Source organism: Calypte anna, chromosome W, assembly GCF_003957555.1.
Source record: "Calypte anna isolate BGI_N300 chromosome W, bCalAnn1_v1.p, whole genome shotgun sequence".
NCBI lineage: Eukaryota > Metazoa > Chordata > Aves > Apodiformes > Trochilidae > Calypte > Calypte anna.
The window spans coordinates 21,199,678-21,221,263 of NC_044276.1; the positions used below are offsets into that span (position 1 = coordinate 21,199,678).

The following is a 21,586-nucleotide window of genomic DNA, read 5'->3' on the forward strand; positions in this document are numbered from 1 at the left end:
TAACTGTTGTAGGGGAAGAATTTCTTGTAAATTCTTATGTTGATTCAAACTTGAAATGTTTTAAAGTCTGTTTCTGTCACTGAAGATTTGTGTTAAATTTTAAATAGATTTTACCACTTGGGCTTTTCAGTTACTAATTGTGAGGACTTCATGAGGCTTGTAAGATGGTTGCTAGTGACTATGTCCAAGAGAAAAATTTGATTTAGTTCTATGGTCAGATTGCTTAAATTAGAAATGTTAGAAGCCAAATAATGCAACTAATTTCAAACTCCTTCAGAACTTCAATAAGGATTTCTTCACCAAGACTTTCTGCTACTTCCTTGAAAATCTTAAGAATTTATCTGAACCAGAACATGAATCCCATAATTTTGATACCACTCCATCTGGTAAAAGGTTCTGGAAAAAAACTATGTAAATTTGGTGGTAAAATTAAGATTTTGAAAACAAGTTAGAACAATACTCTTGTTCTAAAATATGTAGTACAAGAACTTAGGAAATCAGTCTGGATCACCCTTTACTTACAGGGCTTGAAATTTACTCGTTGCTCTATTATGTTCAAAGTAAAATTGGGCATAGCATGGAAAACAAACTAAACTTTTTGAATTAATGGAATAAGGTCCTAATCAAGCACTTAATATATATAAATAGACTGTATTGAATTCCATAATTAAAGACATGGAAGCTCTTCCTTTTTTCACAATTAGAACACCATTACAGATACATTTTTAAAATGTCAGCTGAAGTAACTGTAACAGAATAGCATGTTTAAATATGCAAATTGAGCAATTGCAAGGCACAATATCTAGCCTCCCAACACAACATAAATAATGAGTTAAGCGTTGTCTTGTGTTCAGATAAAACTTCATGTGTTTTTTTCATGTGCCCATGTGTCTGTCCTCTTGTCCTGTCAGTGGTCACCACTGAGGAGATTCTGGCTCTCTTTTTTTCATTCCCTTCTATCAGGTGTTTATACACATTACTAAGTATCTCGCTGAGACTTCCCTTCTCCAGGCTGAACAATCCCAGTTGTCTCAGCCTCTTCCCATATGCAAGATGCTCCAGTCCCTTAATCATCTGTGGCCCTGTGCTGGACTCACTCCAGTAAGTCTATATCTTTCCTATACTGAGGCACCCAGAAATAGGCACAGTATTCTTCAATGCAGCATTACCAATGCTGAATAGAGAGGAAGGATCACTTCCCTCTACCTGCTGGCAACACTCTTCCTAATGCAGCCTAGGAGGCTGTTGGCCTTTGTTGCAAAGGTGCATCGCTGGCTTGTGGTCATCTTGGTGTTCATCAGGACTCCCAAGGCCTTCTCTGCAGAGATACTTTCCAGTCAGTTGCCCCCTAGCATATAATGGTGCATGGGGTTATTCTTCCCCAGATGGAGGACAGCATTTCCCGTTGTTGAACTTCATGAAGTTCCTGCCTGCCCATTTCTCCAGCCTGTCAAGGTCTCTCTGAGTGACAGCACAGCTCTCTGGTGTATCTGTTGGAATATGTAGAATTATATGGTATTTTAGTTAGAGGGAATTATGGGACTATATAATTCTATCTCAGAGATACCATCTGTTATGGTTTAGGCCCAGTCAGTACCAAAGAACTATGCAGTCACTGGCTCATTCCTCCCCCCCCTGTGGGATGGGGAGGAGAAAATACAACCAAAACTCCTGGGTAGAGACAATGACGGGGAGGGTTCACTCACCAATTATGGTTATGGGTAAAACAGACTCAACTTGGGGGAAAAAATAAAATTTAATTTATCACCAATCAAATCAGAGCAGAACAAGGAGAAAACAAAACCAGGTGTTAAATACCTTACCTCAACTCTTTTTGGGCCCAAATTACTTTGCTCACGATTTCTCTACCTCTTCCCCACCAGCAGGACAGGGAATGTGTTTTGCAGTCAGTTTTTCACACCTTGTTTCTGCTGCTCCTTCTACCTCAGGGAGAAGGACTCCTCACAGTCTTCCCCTGCTCTAACTGAACTCCTCCAGCATGAGTCCCTCCCACGAGGTCACGAGGTGCAGTCCTTCAGGAACAGAGTGCTCTAGCACAGGCTGCCTACAGTGTCACAGCCTGCTTTGGGAACGGTCATCTCCCCTGGTCACGGAGTCCTCCAAGGCTGCAGGTCCACATCTGCTCCACCAGAGGGATAGCCTGCTATCTCGACACGGGCTGCAGGGGAATCCCTGTTCAGGTACCTCCTCGCCCCCTCCTTCCTCGCTGACCTTGGCATCTCTGCTCAGGTATTGCTCTCACCTCCCCCTCTCCTCTGCCCTGCAGGTCTCTTCTCAAAGGAGCCACCCCTGAGGCCCCTCCCCAGCTACCAAAACCTTGCCACACAGACCCAACTCACCCTCTTTATTCACCTGAAGCCATAGTGTTCTAAACCACTTCTCTTTAACTAGTTCACTATAGCAAAATGAAAAACTTTATTTGAGCAGTGAAGAACATTCAGAATCTCTAGAATAAATCTGCAGATTGTCTTCAGCAATTACAGGGCAGGATATATAGAAAGTCATTCAGTATTTCCATGACTAGTAATGTAGGTAGATCAGGTTTTGTATTGTCAGTAACAGAAATATTTATAAAACATTTTTTACCATTTCAAGTTGACAGCAATTGTCTTCTACAGGACTGAAACCAAGTTCATTATAAGTTATGTATATACCTGTACTGTTTACATTTTAGGATAATGGATATAGCAGTCACTAAAAAATAGTTTTGTCTTATGTTTGAGAAAGACCTTTTTGTGCTTTTTCATCAGTTTCTATTTACTAAAGGCTTTTCATAATGCTAAATGGCATTCCTTTTATTTTTATAATTAATAATCTGATATGTAGTAAAGATATGCTAATTACTGTTATTTGGACACTAATAGGTTTATGCTTTCATCAGTGAAAACGTTTGAGCTGTGTGTTGTGATAACGTTATATAACTGCACTTCATAGTGGCATTTATGACCTTTGTAAAGTGTTTTGAGATCTTTTGGTAAAAAATGCTATATTATATAATACAAAATCTAAATTTCAATATTTACTTGGTAGAGTTGTCAATTCAGGAAGATTTTTATCATACTGAATGTGAAGTTGTTGATTCTCTTTTCAGAGTTTTTCTAATTACTCTACTTAGACTTACCAGAAACAACAGAATAAGGATACACATCCAAAATCTAGACTTCTTTTGAGAGAAAGAGATGACAGAGACATTAACAGTTGAAGTTATATAAGATCATGGAAAGACTGATACATTTAATTTCATTTGCCTGTTAGTCCTATTAGTAGAGAGTATATTGCTTATGGGTGCTTCAGTTCTCTCGTTTTGTTATGCAAATCTGTTTTTTGGGGGCATTTTTTCTATGCAGGTTAAAAGCAAACAGCTAATTTGTTTCATTTAATGGAAATATTCTTATGGATATAGGCTATTGGGAGGAAAGAGGTGAATAGAGACAAAAGTGATAATTCAGGCCTTTAGAATTGGATATTAGATCAAAATAACATTAATGAGCATTTTCATAGAATCATAGAATGCTTTGGGGTTGGAAGAGACCTTAAAGATCATTTAGTTCCAACCCTTCTGCATAGGCAGGACACTTCCCACTAGACTAGGTTGCTCCAGTCTCTGCTTGAACAGTTCCAGGGATTGAGCTCCCACTGAGCTTCTCATCAACCAACACCCCCAAGCCTCAGGGCTGCTCTCAATCCATTCTTTGCCCAACCTGTATTTGTGCTTGGAACTGCCTCGACCCAGGTGCAAGACCTTGCACTTGGCCTTATTGAATTTCATGAGATTGGCATGAACCCACCTCTCAAGCGTGTCAAGGTCCCCCTGGATGGCCTCCCTTCCCTCCAGAGTGTCAACCACACCACACAGCTTGGTGTAATCAGCAAACTTGCTGAGGGTGCACTCAATTCCACTGTCTGTGTCTCCAACAAAGATGTTAAACAGCACTGGTCCCAGTACCCATCCCTGGGGAACGCTGCACATCACTGTTCTCCAGTGTTCTCCACTGTTCTTCCCTGTTTATGAACAGGGAAGGGCTAGTGGGAGATGTAAAGGTTGGTGGTCATCTTGGACAAAGTGACCATGAGATAGTTGAGTTTTCAATTCCTAGTGAAGTAAGGAGGGAGGTCAATAGAACTTCCTCCCTGGACTTCCAGAGGGCAGACTTTGATAAGTTTAGAATATTGCTCGGTGATATCCCCTGGGATATAGTCCCCAAAGACAAAAGAGTCCAGGAAGGCCGGACAATCCTCAAGAGGGAAATCCTTCAGGCACAGGAACAAACTGTACCTGTGCATCTGAAAATGAGCCAGCATGGTACAAGACCAGCCTGGCTAAACAAGGAGCTTTGGGCAGAACTCAAACCTTCTCTTCTAAAGTGGACAGATATTCCTTCTCACAGTTCCTGCCTTTACCTTCTGTAACATGGAGGGTGTGGCCAGAGCCCTTGCCGGTGAAGACTGAGTCAAAAAAGTCATTGAGTTCCTCAGGCTTCTCATGTGACCAGGTCTCCTGTTTCCTTCAGGAGAGGGCCCACATTTTCCCTAGTCTTCCTTTTATCACTGACATACCTATAGAAGCTTTTCTTATTACCCTAGATGTCCCTGGCCAAGTTTAATTCTATCAGGGCTTTAGCTTTCCTAACCTGATCCCTGGCTGCTTGGACCATTTCTCTGTATTCCTCCCAGGCTACCTGTCCTTGCTTCCACCCCTTTATAGGCTTCTTTTTTATGTCTGAGTTGGTCCAGGAGCTCCTTGTTCATCCATGCAGGCCTCCTGGCATTTTTGTCTGCCTTCCTCTTTGTTGGGACACATTGCTCCTGGTCTTGGAGGAAGTGATCCTTGAACATTTTTCAGCTTTCTTGAACTCCTGTCCCCTCCAGGGTTTAATCCCATGGTACTCTACCAAGCAGATCCCTAATGAGGCCAAAATATGTTTTCCTGAAGTCCAGGGTAAGAAGCTTGCTTTCCACCCTCTTTATTTGCCTTAATTACCCTCATTTCCACCATTTTGTGGTCACTGCAGCCAAGGCTGCCCTTAAGCTTCATGTCGCCCTTGTTAGTGAAACCAAAGTCATTGAATCATAGAATCATGGCTAGGGTTGGAAGGGACCTTAAAGACCATCTAGTTCCAACCCCCCTGCATGGGCAGAGACACCTCCTACTAGACCAGGTTGCTCAAAATCCCATCCAATCCCTCCTTGAACACTCACCGGAATGGGAAATACCATCATCTCTGGGCAACCTGTTCCAATGTCTCACCACCCTCATAGTGAAGAATTTCTTTCTCATATGTAATCTAAATCTAAATCTATCCTCTTCCAATTTAAAGCCATTCTCCCTCATCCTGTCACTACATGGCTTTATAAAAATTCCATCTCCAGCTTTTTTATAGGCCCTCTTCAGGTATTGGAAGGCCTTCTCCAGGCTGAACAACCCAAGTCTTTCATCCTGTCAGTTCTAGCATAGAACTTTTTCTCATTGGTTCCTCCTCCACTTGGAGAAGATAATTGTCATCAGTGCATTCCAGGTACCTCCTAGATTGTTGGTGCCTTGCTATGTTGTTTCTCCAACAGATATTGGGCTGGTTGAAATCCCTCATGAAGATCAGGTCCTGTGAACATCTGTCTATAGAGGGCTTCATCCTCTAGGTCTCCCTGGTTAGGCAGCCTGTAGCAGGCCCCTACTATAATATTACCTGCCCTTTAATCCTGACCCATAAGCTCTCAGTCAGTTCCTCCTCCATCTTCAGACGGAGCTCCATTTACTCCAGCTGGTCATTCACATAGAGGGCAATGCCCCTTCTCCCCTGTCTGTCCTTCCTAAAGAGCTTGTACTCATCCATTCCCACACTCCAGTTTTAGTAGTTATCCCAGCACGTCTCAGTGATGCCAATGACATCTGTTATGATCTGAGCGGTTATTTTATATTTTGATTGCGAGGAAAAATCAGCCACTACTCATAGACATCACACAAATTTACAAAATTAACAGGCTTTATGATTTAAGCAAATTACCAAGATTTATTTCAGGGAAAGGAGACAATAACATCCCCTTTAAAGGAAAAAACAAGTTTACAAGAGGAGATATTTACATAAATTAGTCACTCGGTGGAGAGAGTTGTTAAGAGAAGAAAAGAAAAAACATGGGAGCAATTAAGCTTTATCACGGTCTGCAGGCCGAGGCTTCCTGGCGGTGAGTTGCTGAAGAATCTCTGGTCTCTGGCTGTGGGGGGCGTAGGACCCGCCGTTCCTGTTTGGCTGCTGATCTCGTTTTCTTTTTTTTTCTCTGGTGCTGTCCCAGGCATAGCCGAAGTGGTGAGAGAGGAGAGGGGGGGGGGAAGAGAGTGAGTTTTCTCCCTTTTTCTTTGAATTTTTATACAGCAAAAAGGGTCCTGTCTTTCCATTAGTCACTGTCAGAGGCATGCCATTTTGGGGGGACCTCCCCTTGATTTATAGGGATTCTTTAGTTCTTGTTATCTTGCTAAGTTTATTACCTTGTCTTTGACAGCATACCAGGAGACCTGATTAGCATTCTTATCTTTAGGTGCCTGACAGGCATGATACAAAACTGACCAGGCTTAGTTAACTATACCTTTAAAAAAGTAAGCTAAGTTTGGGGAAAAAAATCTTTTACTTAAGAATAGCTTTGATATACTTTAAAAGAGTAGAAAAAATGCTGGATTCGAGAGACAATTTCATATTTTCAAAGAGTCCACATCAACATTGTAGCCCTGAAGGCACGTACCCGTCTGTAACTCTTCCTGCTTATTTAAGACATTTAAGTTGGACCCCCATTGAAGCTGTCTTACTGGCTGGAATTCCATTCTCCTTTATTTCAGGTGTTCTCCTGCTGGCCTGTGATCCTTCTCCAGGCCAAGGTCATCTCTTACTGACATTTGCTTCAAAGCTGTGGCAGTGGGATGGACTGAGGATTCCTTCCCTGACAACTCTAGTTTAAAACCCTCTTTTACTAGATTGTCAAGACTATTGCTAAAGATGCTCTCTCCTTTCTCTGAGAGATGAACCCCATCAGCCCCTAGGGGACCAGGTTTCAAATGCAAGTCCCATGGTCTAGGAAGCCAAAGCCCTGGCTGTGGCACTACTCCTTTAACCATTTATTGATTTTCCCAATTTGATTAGCCCTTTTAAGTCTCTTCCCTTTAACCGAGAGGATCAATGAAAAAGACTGTGCTCCCAAATCCTTCACTGCTTCTCCCAGGGCTCTAATCCTTGATGGTCTTCAGATTGCTCCTGGCTATATCACTGGTACCCACTTGAAACAGCAGGAGTGGATAATAGTGGGATGTACAAGGTTTGGTAATCTTTCAGTGACATCCTTTATATTAGCCCCTTGTAAGCAGATCTCTCTAAAGAATGGGTTTGGTCAAAACATTTTGATAAATTTATGTTTCTTTTATTTGTTAGGCAACAGCTTAATTGATAGTCAGGCATCCTAAAGTGTATAAATAGGTGCATTGTGGCTGTGCAGCTGGGCTATAGTAGGGAGGGACTGGCTATGTGGTAGCTCCTGTGAGAAGTTGCTAAAAGCTTCCCCATCTCCAAACTCTGGACCCACCTCTGGCCAAGGCCAAGCCCATCAGTGATGGTAGTAGTGCTTCTGTGATTAACATATTTCAGAAGTGGAAAATGAAACTGCAGGGGAGAGAGATATGGGATGGGAGAGAAACACCCATGCACATATCCCAGTTCATGAAGGTGGGGGAGAAGGTGTGCTGGAGCAGAGCTTCTCCTGCAGTCCATGGTGAGATGGCATGGTCCATGGTGGAGCACATGTGGACCTGCAGCCCATGCAAGACCCCACACCAGGGGAGGTGGCTGCAGCCAAAGAGGGACATGAGTGTGGGAAGCCTGCACTGGAGCACTCTGCACCTTGCAGGAGGGACTCATGCTGGAAGAGTTCATGAAGGACTCTCTCCTCTGGGAGGGACCCCATGTTAGAGCAGGGGAAGAGTGTGAGGAGTCCTTCTCCCTGAGGAGGAAGGAGCGATAGAAAACAACTTGTGACAAACTGACCATAAACCCCCCATTCCTAGTCCCCCTGCACCACTGAGGGGAAGAAGGTAGAGAAAATGAGGCAAAGTAAGAAAGACGGGAAAGGTTAGGGGAAGGCGTTTTTAAGATCCGTTTCTGTTTCTCTGTCCTTTTCTGATTTGATTGGTGACAAATTAATTTGATTTTTTAATCCAAGTTGAGTCTGTTTTGCCTGTGACTATAATTAGAGAATGAACCCCCCTGTTCTTGTCTTGACCCACAAGCTTTTTAGTTGTATTTTCTTCTCTCCATCCCACAGTGGGGGGGGGGGGAGTGAACAAGGGGCCTGCAGGGTGTTTAGTTGCCATCTGGGCATAATCCATGATAATATAAATATATAACCGGGAGAGTACGTGACAAAACAGTCACTTCCTTTTTTGCCCTGCATTGTGGCATAGTATTTATTGTCTTTGTGTCTAATGCAACTTGAAAGTAAATAAGAAAACAGGAAAATTCATGGCACTGATTTCAGTGAAGAAATAAATTTCTGATTTATTCAGCTACTCCATAAGTTTTCTCTGAGCCCTATTAAAAATAAAAACAAGAAATATCATAGCTGGAGACAAAACTTTTTTCTTCTGTTATTCCAGTGTTTTCTTGTATCATTTTCAAACTTAAGTCACAAGATATCTTATTTAAATCCTTATTTATTGTTTTAGTGGCTTATGACTCATTACTCTAAATATTTTACTGGCAATTAACATTAGCAACAAAAATATTCTCTATTGCAAATTCAAATTTTTAGATTTTGTTATGTGTCTGTGGAATTATTTTTCAAAGAGCATATGCTATTTCTCCTACTCAAAAGTTAGAATATAAAATGGGAAAGGATGACAAATTCTTATTTACGCAGTTTTAATACCCTAGTGAGCTTTTTCAATAACTTCAGGATGATTAGCAATACTTTTAGGTGAATCCCATCTGGCCCCATAGACTAGTGGGTGTCCAGGTGCCATAGCAGGTCATTAACTGCTTCCTCCTGGATTATGGTGGGGTTGTGCTGTTCTCTGTCCTTATCTTCCAGCTCAGGGGGCTGAATACCCTGAGGATAACTGTTCTGACTATTAAAGACTGAGGCAAAGAAGGCATTAAGTTCCTCAGCCTTTTCCTCATCATTGGTGGCAATGTTCCCCCCCTCTGCAGCTAATAAAGGATGGAGATTCTCTCTGGCTCTCTTTTTGCTGTTAATGTATTTGTAAAAACATTTTTTGTTATCTCTTATGACAGTGGCCAGATTGAGTTCTAGATGGGCTTTTGCCTTTCTAATTTTTTCTCTGTATGACCTTACAAGATCCCTGTACTCTTCTTGATTTGCCTGCTCCTTCTTCCAAAGGAACACATCCCCCATCTGTTACTTGTTCAAGACAGTGAAATACAGCCTACTATTGCTCTCCTTAAATGCTACACCTGTTTCAACTGTGTGTAGGTTTGTAGCAAAGTCTTTACTTTTTCGTTTGCTCTTGATTTAGTGGGTCCAAGGAAAAAGAAGATAAGGGTGAAGAACAGATAGAAATAAAATAATATTTTCTCCAAAGCTGCATATTTTGCTATACAGCCCAGTTAGGCATGTATCACAGTTGTAGATTATAAGTCATCAGGGTCTGAACCTGTAAATGACTTTTGTTGACTGGCATAAATAATTGTTTTTCTGGTAAGCAAGAGCTACATTCTAGAGAAATTAATCACTTGTCATGCAAGATGAGACAAATTCATGTTCTTGATGATGTTTTTTTTGATAGCTGACTTCCATTCAACTGCCAGACTTCTTGGATCTGATCTCATGCCATTGCTGTCAAGTATGCAGCCTGTGTAAATTACACCATCCAAGCCTACCTAATGTCACTGTGTTTGATGATTTAGTTACTGACAGGCCAAGCACTACAACCTTTTTTATAGGTTTGGAAAATCCTATTACAAAACAGAAGATATTTGCTAAGATATATTTTCCCATGTGAGATTCTTTAAATGGGCATCTTAAAATCAGCTAGTCCACACAGGCCATTGATACAAAACAGCCTTGCCTGATGCATCTCAAGCATATTGCTTTCTTCTATGGTTTTAAGATCAGAAGAGGATTTTTCTTTTTAAATAGACTGCATATGTGTATGTCTCCATAAATCTTTCTGGTAGGTTAGAAAGATAGTTTTAAAAAATTAGAGATAGTATCAAAAGGAATATAAAAACCTGTAGGTTTTTTTCAAGCTTGCTCCAACATTGACTGTAACCACTATTGTCAGATTCCAAAAGGTTGGTGCATGTATGGAGAGAATATGGGAAAAGATCCATTTGCTACCCCCTTAGTCACTAAGGAACATCAGTGCTTTCAAAAAATTAAAGATAATAGGTAGAAAACTGACACTATGGACCCTAGACATGAAAAAGTTATATTTTTAATAGCAATTATGTGGAAAAGCATTGCCAGAAAGACCAGTATAAAACTATAATGTTCTTCAAGCTCAGAATTAGTTTTTAACACTAAATAATTTTCTGAGGGGAATGAAGCAGAAGGAGAAAATAAGATATCTATTTGGTGTGACGATCAGAAGAGGTGGTGACAGGAAAAAAACGAGGTAAAGCCAGAGGATCGTGCTGTACAGGGTAGTTCCTGAGATCACAGCACTCTGTTCAGCTACCCAGAACTGCGGAAAGAAACCCGGAAGCTTGCTCGCCTAGCCAATCAGGCACGGCGAGGGGCGTGTTCAGGCAAGCCATGGGGGGATTTAAACGTCTCTGAGGAACACAGCAAACAGGTTAAAGAGGGGTGTGGCAGTTTGCTTGAGGTAGGGAGAGCAGTAGGACTCTGAGAACTTGTTGAGTCCAGAGGCAACTGAGGTTGTGGTCGTTGTCCTCTCTGAGAAGTTTTACTGTGGCTCCCACTTGGGCAAAAGCTGCTGCCAGGAAGACTGTGGCAGTCCAGATGGAGGTCCCCTCCCAGAAATGTGGGGAGCCCAGGTCTCTGGTTGCGAGGAGTGCCTGAGTCTGTCACTTACAGTGGACATTGGTAGAGAGATGAGCTGTGTGAGATGCGAGGAGATAAATGATCTGCTTAGCATGGTTACACAGCTGAAGGAGGAAGTCGAGAAGCTGAGGAATATCAGGGAGTGTGAGGGAGAGACCGTTGGTGTCATGACTTAGCCTCCCTGAACAAAGTTCAATTGTTAGGTGAGGCTCATACCTTAGAGCTTTCCTTGTCCCCTCTCCATCTGGTTAAGAGTGATGGCTTACAAGATAGTGAGCAGTGGCAACAGGTCCCTGCACAGTGTAAATGGTAAGTGTGTGTGGGAAAACAGTCTGCGGAGGCTTAAGGATTCCATGTGCACACCAATATGATTGTATGAAATCGTTTATTAACAACTTGCGCTCACTTTATATAGAGAAGTCTTGTTTACACCATCTTATCATGCAGGTGGCTTTGTATTCCAATTACACATACCATTCTCACGGAAAGATTCTTCTCACATAATTATTTTCCTCTTCTGTTGCCAATTAAGTTCTCTCTTTCCCAGTAGCTCATTCTCAGAAAGCCTCTAACTAGGCCTCAATAACCATTAACCCAATGTGGCCTAAATTGAAGTAAGTCAGGATTGCTCACAACCTGTATATTTCTGAACTGTTTCCCCAACAAGTGTGCCCCTGGGGTATTTGTTCCACCTCCCCAGGTAACCTTGAATAATAGATTCAATGCTCTGCGAAGGGAGCCAGATGGTGATGAGGATAGTTCACCCAGCTTGGAGGTGCCTCTGAGGCCAAGTCAGACGGTGCCTTGCAGCAAAACCTCTGCAGAGAAGAAAAAAAGATGGGCCCTTGTCATAGGTGGATCGATCCTAAAGGGGGTGGAAGGCCCTTATGCAGACAAGGTCCACTTCTTAGAGAGGTCTGCTGCCTCCCTGGGGTCAGTATTAAGGATGTACTGTGTAAACTCCACACCCTAGTTAAACCCACAGATTATTGCCCATTAATTATCTTTCAAGTAGGCAGTGATGAGGTAACCACCAGAAGTCTAGGGGCAATGAAGAAAGACTTCAGGGCCCTGGGTCAGCTGGTTAAGGGATCAGGAGCACAAGTAGTTGTCGTGATCCAAGTTATTATTTTAATATTTTGATTATGAGGAAAATGCAGCCACTACTCAGAGAAAACGCATGGAAATTGCACACTAACGCGTTTTGAAACTTAAGCAAGTTACAAGGATTTATTTTAGGAAAGGGGAAACAAAATATCACTGTTAATAAAGGGTAAACACGATTCGTTACTTTGGAGAGAAGAGTCGTTAAGAAAAGAAAAGAAAACGAGGGAGCAAATAAGATTTTATCACCGTCCTGTCCCGGATCCTGGTCTCTGGCTGGAGTGGGAGGGGTGTAGGAGTCGGGTTACGGCGCCGGTGCTGCTTGGCTGATATTCTCCGCTTTCCTCCGCTGTTGCTGTCCCGTAGTCGAAGCCGAAGTGGCGAGAGAGAAGGGGGGGGAAGAAGAGCCGCCGCTTCTCCTTTTTCTCTTGGAGTTTTTATACAGAGAAGGGGTTCTGTCTTTTCATAAATCACTGGCACACAGACTTGCTAAAGATAACACAGATTTTGCCATCCCAAGAACTTCTCTTTTATTTATTATTATTTTTCAGTCCTTGTTACCTTGCTAAATTTATTATCTTTGTCTGGACCATGCACCAGGAGGTGACCTGATAAGCAGTCTTATCTTTAGGTGCCTGTCAAGCATGATACAAAACAGAAGGTAGTTAAGTTTGGGGAAAAAATCTGTTAATTGAGAATGTTTGGTATATTTTAAAAATAGCAGAAAAAATACTGATTCGAGAGACATATTTTGTATTTTCAAAGTGTTTACATCAGTAGTGTTTTCTTCTATCCCTCCAGTTGTGGGGAATGATGAGGGACTAGTCAGGGTGAGCCAGCAGATCAATAGGTGGCTCCAAGCCTGGTGCTACCAGCAGGGGTTTGGGTTTTTTGACCATGGCTCAATTTACAGATCAGGCCTGCTGACTAGAGACAGGTATAGCTTATCCCGCAAGGGGAAAAGGGTCCTAGGACAGGACTTGGCAGGGCTCATAGACAGGGTTTTAAACTAGGTATGAAGGGGGACAAGGGTGAAACTGGGGCCACTAGAGAGGAGCCTGGATGCAACATACCAGTGCCTGTGGAAGAGGAGGTCTTACAATTTTGGTTCTTTGTGAAGGAGAAGGATGATATTCCTTGTGTCAGGAGGAACAAAAAATTTTGTGAGAGGTTGATTACTTTGAAAACATACGAATGTGGTCTAGAGGGTATTAGGGCTTCTCTTACCCAAAAGGTGGCCCAGCTGAGGTGCATCTACACTAATGCACGCAGCATGGGTAACAAGCAAGAAGAGCTGGAGGCTATTGTGCAGATGGAAAACTGTTATATAGTTGCCATCACAGAAACGTGGTGGGATAACTCACAGTTGGAATACTGAGATTGATGGCTACCAACTTTTCAAAAGAAATAGGCGAGGAAGGAGCGGCAGTGGGGTAGCCCTCTATGTTAGGGAGAGATATGATTGTCTAGAAATTAATGATGGTGATGACAAGGTTGAGAGCTTCTGGGTTAGAATCAAGGGAAAGGTCAATAAGTTGGACATCATCATGGGAGTCTGCTACAGACCAGCCAATCAGGATGAAGAGGTGGATAAGGTACTTTATAGATAGTTGGGTAAGGTCTCATGGTCTCTACCTCTTGTTCTCATGGGGGACTTCAACTTCCCAGATATCTTCTGGAAATATAATACAACAGAGGGGGAACAGACCTGAAGGTTCCTAGAATGTGTAGGAGATAACTACTTGTCACAGATGGTGAGGGAGCCAACAAGGGGAAGAGCACTCTTGGACCTGCTGTTTGTTAATAGAGAAGGTCTTGTGGGGGATGTAATGGTTGGAGGCCATCTTGAGCAAAGTGACCACGAAATGATAAAGTTTTCAATTTTTAGTGAAGTAAGGCTGGGAGTCTCCAGAGCTGCCACCTTGAACTTCAGGAGAGCAGACTTTGATCTCTTCCAGACCATGGTTGAGAGAGTCCCTTGGGAGGCAGTTCTGGAGGACATAGGAGCCCAGGAAGGCTGGGCATACTTTAAGGAATTAATTTTAGAGGTGCAGGAGCTGACCATCCCCAAGTCATGGAAGATGAGCTGATGAGGAAGGAGACTGGCCTGGCTGAACAGAGAGCTTTGGCTGGAACTCAGAAACAAAAAGAATGTTTATGGTCTTTGGAAGAGAGGACAGTCAAGTTATGAGGATTACAAAGATACAGTGAAGCTCTGTAGAGAGAAAATTAGAAGGGCCAAGGCCCAACTCGAACTAAACTTGGCCACTGTGGTGAAAAAGAACAATAAATGTTTCTATAAATATATTAACAGCAAGAGGAGGGCTAGGGAGAATCTCCATCCTTTATTAGATGCAGAGGGAAACACAGTGACCAAGGATCAAGAAAAGGCTGAAGTACTTAATACTTTCTTTGCCTCAGTCTTTAATGGCAGGACTAGTTGTTCCCTGGGCACACATTCCCTTAAGATAGAAGACAGAGATGGGGAACAAATTAGGCCCCATGTAATCCATGAGGAAATGGTTATGGACCTGCTTCATAAGCCAGACACTCATAAGTTGATGGGGCCAGATGATTTACATGCTAGAGTGCTAAGAGAGTTGGCACATATGGTTGCCAGGGCACTCTCTATCATCTTTCAGAAGTCCTGGCTAACCAGGGATGTCCCATTGGACTGGAGACTGGCAAATGTGACACCCATCTTCAAGAAAGGTCGGAAACAGGATCCTAGTAACTACAGACCTGTCAATCTCACCTCGGTGCCAGAGAAGGTCATGTAATGGATAATATCAGGAGCCATTATAGATCAGTTAAAGGTCAACCAGACAATCAGGCCCAGTCAGCATGGGTTCATGGAAGGCAGATCCTGCTTGACAAACCTGATCTCATTCTATGACATGGTGACCTGCTTGGTGAATGAGGGGAAAGGCTGTAGATGTATCTACCTGGACTTCAGTAAAGCCTTTGAGACTGTCCCCTATAACATCCTCTTGGAAACCTGTCTGCCCATGGCTTGGACAGGCATATACTCTGCTGGATTAAACACTGGCTGGCTGGCTGGGCCCGTGGAGTTAAATCCAGTTGGTGGCCAGTCATGAGTGGTGTCCCCCAGGGCTCAGTACTGGGGTCACTCCTATTTAACATCTTTATTAATGATCTTGATGAGGGGATTGAATGCACCCTCAATAAGTTCGCACATGACACCAAGTTGGGAGGGAGTGCTGATCTGCTGGATGGTAGAAAGGCTTTACAGAGGGACCTGGACAGACTGGATCGTTGGGCTGAGACCAAGTGTATGAAATTCAATAAGGCCAAGTGTCAGGTCCTGCATTTTGGACACAGCAACCCCAGGCAATGCTACAGGCTCAGAGAAGAGTGGCTGGAAAGCTGCCTGGCAGAAAAATACTGTGGTATATTGATTGACAGCTGGCTGAATATGAGCCAGCAATGTGCCCAGGTGGCCAGGAAGGCCAATGGCATTCTGGCTTGTAGCAGAAATTGTGACCAGCAGGACTAGGGAAGTAATCCTGCCCCTGTACTCGGCACTGGTGAGGCCCCACCTCAAGTACTGTGTTCAGTTTTGGGCACCTCGGTACAAAAAGGACATTGAGGTGTTGGAGCAAGTCCAAAGAGGGGGAACAAGGCTGGTGAAAGGTTTGGAAAACATCCCTTATGAGGAGCGACTGAGAGTGTTGGGGCTGTATAGTCTGGGGAAACGGAGGCTGAGGGGAGACCTTATCACTCTTTACAAATACCTGAAAGGAGGTTGTAGTGAGAGTGGGGTTGGTCTCTTCTCACTGGTGACAGATGACAGGACAAGGGGAAATGGCTTCAAGTTGCATCAGGGGGAAATTTAGGTTGGATATCAGGAGAAACTTCTTTACAGAGAAGATTGTTAAGCACTGGAACAGGCTCCCCAGGGAGGTGGTTGAGTCTCCATCCCTGAATGTGTTTACAAATCATCTGGATGTGGTGCTTGGGGACATGGTTTAGTGGTGGGTCATCAGGAATAGGGTAATAGGGTAAGACAAGGTTGGACTCTATGATCTTGAAGGTCTTTTCCAGCCTGAGCAATTCTATGATTCTATTTTGGTAACCTCTAACAGATTTCTTGGTTTCAGAATCTAATTTTATTCCAGGAAATTCCATTTTTCTTCATCTGGGATAATTTTTTTTAATACTTGTAGAAATCAAGGAAGAAACTCTTAAAAATGAAAGATTTAAGTGATTTGTTAAAGGTAACTGAATGAATGTTTTTACAAGATCTGTGGCAAATAGTGTGCAGATTGTTATAGTTATTCTTGTATCCTCAGAAGGACATGGAAAATAATGGGTTTTGGCTGCTGATGTCAAAAGTATATCAGACTGATTGTTTATGCCATCTAGATTTTTTTTGGTAGAATATTACAGCTTAATTGGTAATTACATCTTAATTACCAATTCAAATTTGGTGGTGCTTGCAGAAGCCTTCATTTTAATCTTTCTTGTTTGTTTCACTGCTTTGATAGGAATTATTGGTGTTCCAAAAGCATCTTTACTATTTTGTTTCAAATAATGTTTATTTTGGGGTACAGAAAAAAATATCAGTGAAGACTAAGAAATACTGGATAAAGTTTATTATTTAGAAACTGGATGAATGATGAGTCCTCAGATTTTTCATGCAAGCAATTCGAGCACTAACATCAAAAGTAATGTTCCAGAATTTATATTCTATTAGTGGAAGGAAACTAAAACCAGTAATTAGCAGCAGTGTCACCACACATCACGCATGATCAAGTCTATTTCTGCATTAAATTTATGCTTCTGCATGTCATTAGGTTTCAGTAGAATTACTTTTGTCTTTTACCATAGCAAATGAGAAAACAATTAAGCCAATAGATGAGATCCTGTATTTAGAATGTATTGGTTGTTTTTTTTTTTTTTGGTGTTTGTTTTTTGTTTTTTTTTTTTTAAAGAAGCATTGTTGGGAAGAGCTGTAGGACAGAAGTTGTCACAAGTCTACCCAAGCAAATCCCAGGGAACCAGACACAGTGTTCACTGGGGAAATAATGCTATTTTAAAAGAGCTGAATCAGATTTCTGATGGATACAACTCATTGGCATATGTCAGAGTTTACTCCAGAAGTTTTGCCACATAGTGTAAAGTCATATTAGCTGTAGGGCAGACCATAAAGAACTGGTAAATAAACCAATTTAAAATCTTGGACTATTTTGTAGTACTTATATGTTTAAATTAATAATTACCTTTTATGATTATATGTACTGCTCATATAGAATACTATAGAGTATCTGTTAGAAAATGTTTAGAGGATGGTTAGATAAATATTTCAGTTATGATGAATTTCTGATGAAATATTAAAAGCAATTTTTTACTATTGAGTCAGTCTTTTACCTCTGTTAGGATTTTGATATCAGCTGGTCATAATTTCAGAGCTCAAGAACAATAAAAAAAATCTGAATATATTGTTGTATCAGTTTGTTACAAGTAGAGAGAAAATACTTTTTTTGAAGAGCATAAAGCCAATTGAACACATAACTGAGCTTGATAAAGAAATATAAAATATTTTGGAAAAAAAATATTTATCACAAGAGTATTGACTTGTACTTAGTACAATACCATTTGTTTGTTATTTTGTTGTGAAACAGTAGAGATCCTTCATGCTTTGCCCAGTTTTGGGATGGGTGGACATAATGTTCCAAAATAAAATATACTTTGGACTTGGATTCTTATAATAGAGAGTGTATGTTCTCCATATATTGAAGACAAACATTTTTCACATTGAAGTTGGAGTTCTTGATTTTCATGTCAGTAAACAATAGTTGCATGTATATATTTTTTTTAAGTAGTGAGTAGTAACATTCTACTGGACTGTCTAGAAAGGAGGGTGATGGGTTGGATTAGTGTGGCAGGGTTTTGGTAGCTGGGGAGGGGCCTCGGGTGGCTCCTTTGAGAAGCTGCTAGAAGCTCCCCCGGCTCTAAAATCCGGACACGCCTCTGACGAAGGCCGAGGCTATCAGCAACGGTGGATGTGCCTGTGCGATTAACATACTCAAGAAGGGGAAATGAAACTGCTATAAGACCTGCAGGCAGAGGAGTTGGGGAGGCGAGAGTAACATCCGAAAAGAGGTGCCAAGGTCAGTAAGCGGGGAAGGAGGCGTCTAAGCAGGGATTCCCCTGCAGCCTGTGTCGAGATAGCAGGCTATCCCTCTGCAACCCATGGTGGAGCAGATGTGGACCTGCAGCCGTGGAGGACTCCGTGACCAGGGGAGGTGACCGTTCCCAAAGCAGGCTGTGACTCTGTGGGCAGCCCGCGCTGGAGCATTCTGTTCCCGAAGGACTGCACCTCGTGGGAGGGACTCATGTCGGAGGAGTCCTTCTCCCTGAGGTAGAAGGAGCAGCAGAAACAGTGTGACAAACTAACTGCAAAGCACATTCCCTGTCTCACTGGTGGGGAAGAGGTAGAGAAATCGTGAGCAAAGTAATTTGGGATGGAGAAAAAGAGATGGGTGAGGTAAGGTATTTAAGATCTGGTTTTGTTTTCTCTTTGTTCTGCTCTGATTTGATTGGTGATAAATTAAATTTTATTTTTTCTCCCAAGTTGAGTCTGTTTTATCCATAACCATAATTGGTGAGCGAACCCTCCCTGTCCTTGTATCTACCCAGGAGCTTTTCGTTGGATTTTCTTCTCCCCATCCCACAGTGATGGGTGAGCGAATGGCCACATGATTCTTTGATGTTGGCTGAGCTTTAACCACTGTAGTGTGTAAATAGGATAAATTACTTAAAAAAGAATAAAACCATACCTTTCTGCATGCGTTTACCTAAGTTAAAATGCAAAGGTTTGCGTCCTTGCTTAAATGTGTCTAGTCTGAAATACAGACTAGATTTGAGAATAGAATATCTTGGGTTTTTTGCTTGATTAAGTTTTCATCTTTTATTTTTCTCTATTAGTGTATATACATATAAATTAATGTCTTGAAAAGAAACATTTCCTCCCTCCTCCCCATTCTTTTTGCTCCCTCCCATCAGTCTTACTCTGCCAAGTTGGTTAACTGATTATAATTTAAAAAGCAGGTATAGTGTATGCCCTAAAATTGTACATGAAAAATTAAAGCTTTTTTTAAAATTAGCTTAAGAAAATATGAATTTTAATGTGAACGTGTTATCCTTTTCAGCTAAATAATACTGGATTAGGATAAATTTATTCTGAAATAAGGGCCCTTGTACACTTTCATGAATTCACCTTCTCTCCTATTATCCCTATTACTATTTTTCTTAATTTGAACACTCTTATCATCATTGTTTCATAACCTCACATTGGTCAGATGGCTAATCTTAAAAATTATACCTGTTAATCACATTCACTGTATATGAACTATTTGTAAACATAGAAAACTAAGTAAATTTTATTGTTTTATTTGTTTCAAATTAGGCTCATGCACAGTTAGTTCGAGAAGCTGATGTAGAAAAGGTGTCAACTTTTGAGAACCCCTATGTAGATGCAATTAGAAGTTTATGGAAGGACCCTGGAATCCAGGAATGTTATGATAGACGTCGAGAATATCAGTTATCGGATTCAACTAAATAGTAAGTATATAACGGTTACAAACAACTGTATTTTATTTTCTTTCAAATGAAGTAATTCTTACTTTTAATCTTTTCATAATTGTCTGTATGTACAGGGGTTTTTGTGTGTCCATGTACAAGTATCTGTGTGAGTATTCATATTCAGCACAAACCTACTGTTTAACTTGAATGTAAAGGCTACTCTAAGGTAGTGTATCTAGTTCAGTATTATGTGTGTGTTTTTTTAACAAAACATAAGCCTGTGAATATTTGAAATATTACATTAAATTCATGACTAGGGAAGTGCAATCCATGCAATTCATAAAAAAATTATAATGCCGTAGAACATCTATTTTCCCATTTTTTTCCCTTTCGTTTTTCTCTTTTGCAGTCGTGGTGATGAGGTAAATAGTACCAAGCAAGTGTTCTTATGTTTTGTTCAACTGCCTTTCTTTACTACAAAAAAGACCTGATTTTGAAATAATATGGCTGCCAAGAAGGTAAACACATAAGCGAAAACAGACTTCAATTTATAAAGGGTGGCAAAAAAGCATTTAAAGTTTTGTTATAGATCAACAACAATAAAAATGCATATGTGACTAAACTTGGTCTTGAACGGTACGCGTGCACTCTTGCGGCAGGATTCCGGTAAAATGACAATGTGAAATTTAACATTGAACCCTGAGGACTGTCTAAATGTTGGCTCCAAGAAGTTGAGTTGCTCTGAGTAATATACTATATAGCTCTGATAAATTTTTTTTCATCTGTTAAAAAAAAGGTTTATGTTAGAAGAGGATGACCTTTTGGTGTTGCACATTAGAAAAATATTTAGCATACTTGGTATTGGCTTCCATGACCTCCACTGCAACTTTTAGGTTAGCTATTAAAATTAATCTAATTATATCATTCCAGCCTTCATGTCAGATTGGCATGAAAGGAAGCCTCTCACTGAGGAAAGAACAGAAGAAACTGAAAGGGACCATGAAGGTCCCATTAAAGTTAATTGAAGTTGTCCATACACATAACAGTAGTCTGAAGGCCTTTCTTTGCATGTCCTTTATATATGATTTATACAGAGTCAAGGCAAATTTAAAAATATTTTGCTGATGTAATTTAGGCAGCTATTTAGTAATATAGTGCATGAATTTAGATCTGCTCAGATTTGCTCTGATGCTCCATTTTTACCGTACCTCGTTCTGCTTCTGCTTTATCAGCCACACATACAGGGTTCCTGTTGTCCTATGCAATCTGCTGTCTGGTAGACCTGGTTACCTTCCCAATCTATCACTTATTATTTGGAAATGCATATTTTGGTGCACAGTGGTGTGAAGTGCAGTAAAAACTCTCTTGTATTGCATGGATTCTCAGTGTCCCCAAATATACAATATTGTGATTTATTTCTCAGTGGTTAGAAAGCTAAAAATCATAGGAAATCACATATAATCTTTAGGGTACATAAGTGGTAAAAGATAATTTTATAAACAAATAAAGTTGACTATACTTTCTGATTGTTTTCATTTTGAAATGAGTAGCAAACATAAGAACTTGAAACAGAGCTTTTCTTATACTTTGAATTTCTTATATTTGTAGGTCCTAACTTTGATTCCACGATAGATATAATACTGATTTCAAACTGAAATAAATGTATATATTTTAATGGTTGCCTTATGGGAATACAATAAAATTAAGTCTCCAAAGTAGTAAATAAGCATCTGATACTACTTCAGATCAGATTGTACTGAATATCTTAGTTTTGACCTAGTTCTAATGATATCGTCAACATAGTAAATCTTTGGGTAGTAGTAAAATAGTATATCTCAATAAGGAGCTATAGAAACAAAACTTTCATACATTTTCTTCCAAAAGTTAAATGCACTAGTTGATTCTTTTTAGCACA

The 21,586-nt window shown here is 41.0% G+C and overlaps 1 protein-coding gene across 1 annotated transcript in view; it reads left to right on the forward strand.

Annotated features, from left to right (window-relative positions):
* Nucleotides 1-21,586, forward strand: part of LOC103534494 (guanine nucleotide-binding protein subunit alpha-11) — a 121,794-nt gene that overhangs the window by 63,994 nt on the left and 36,214 nt on the right. Inside the window, 1 exon segment of the mRNA XM_030468355.1 lies at nucleotides 19,556-19,710. Within this exon segment, the coding sequence (XP_030324215.1) occupies nucleotides 19,556-19,710 (155 nt within the window).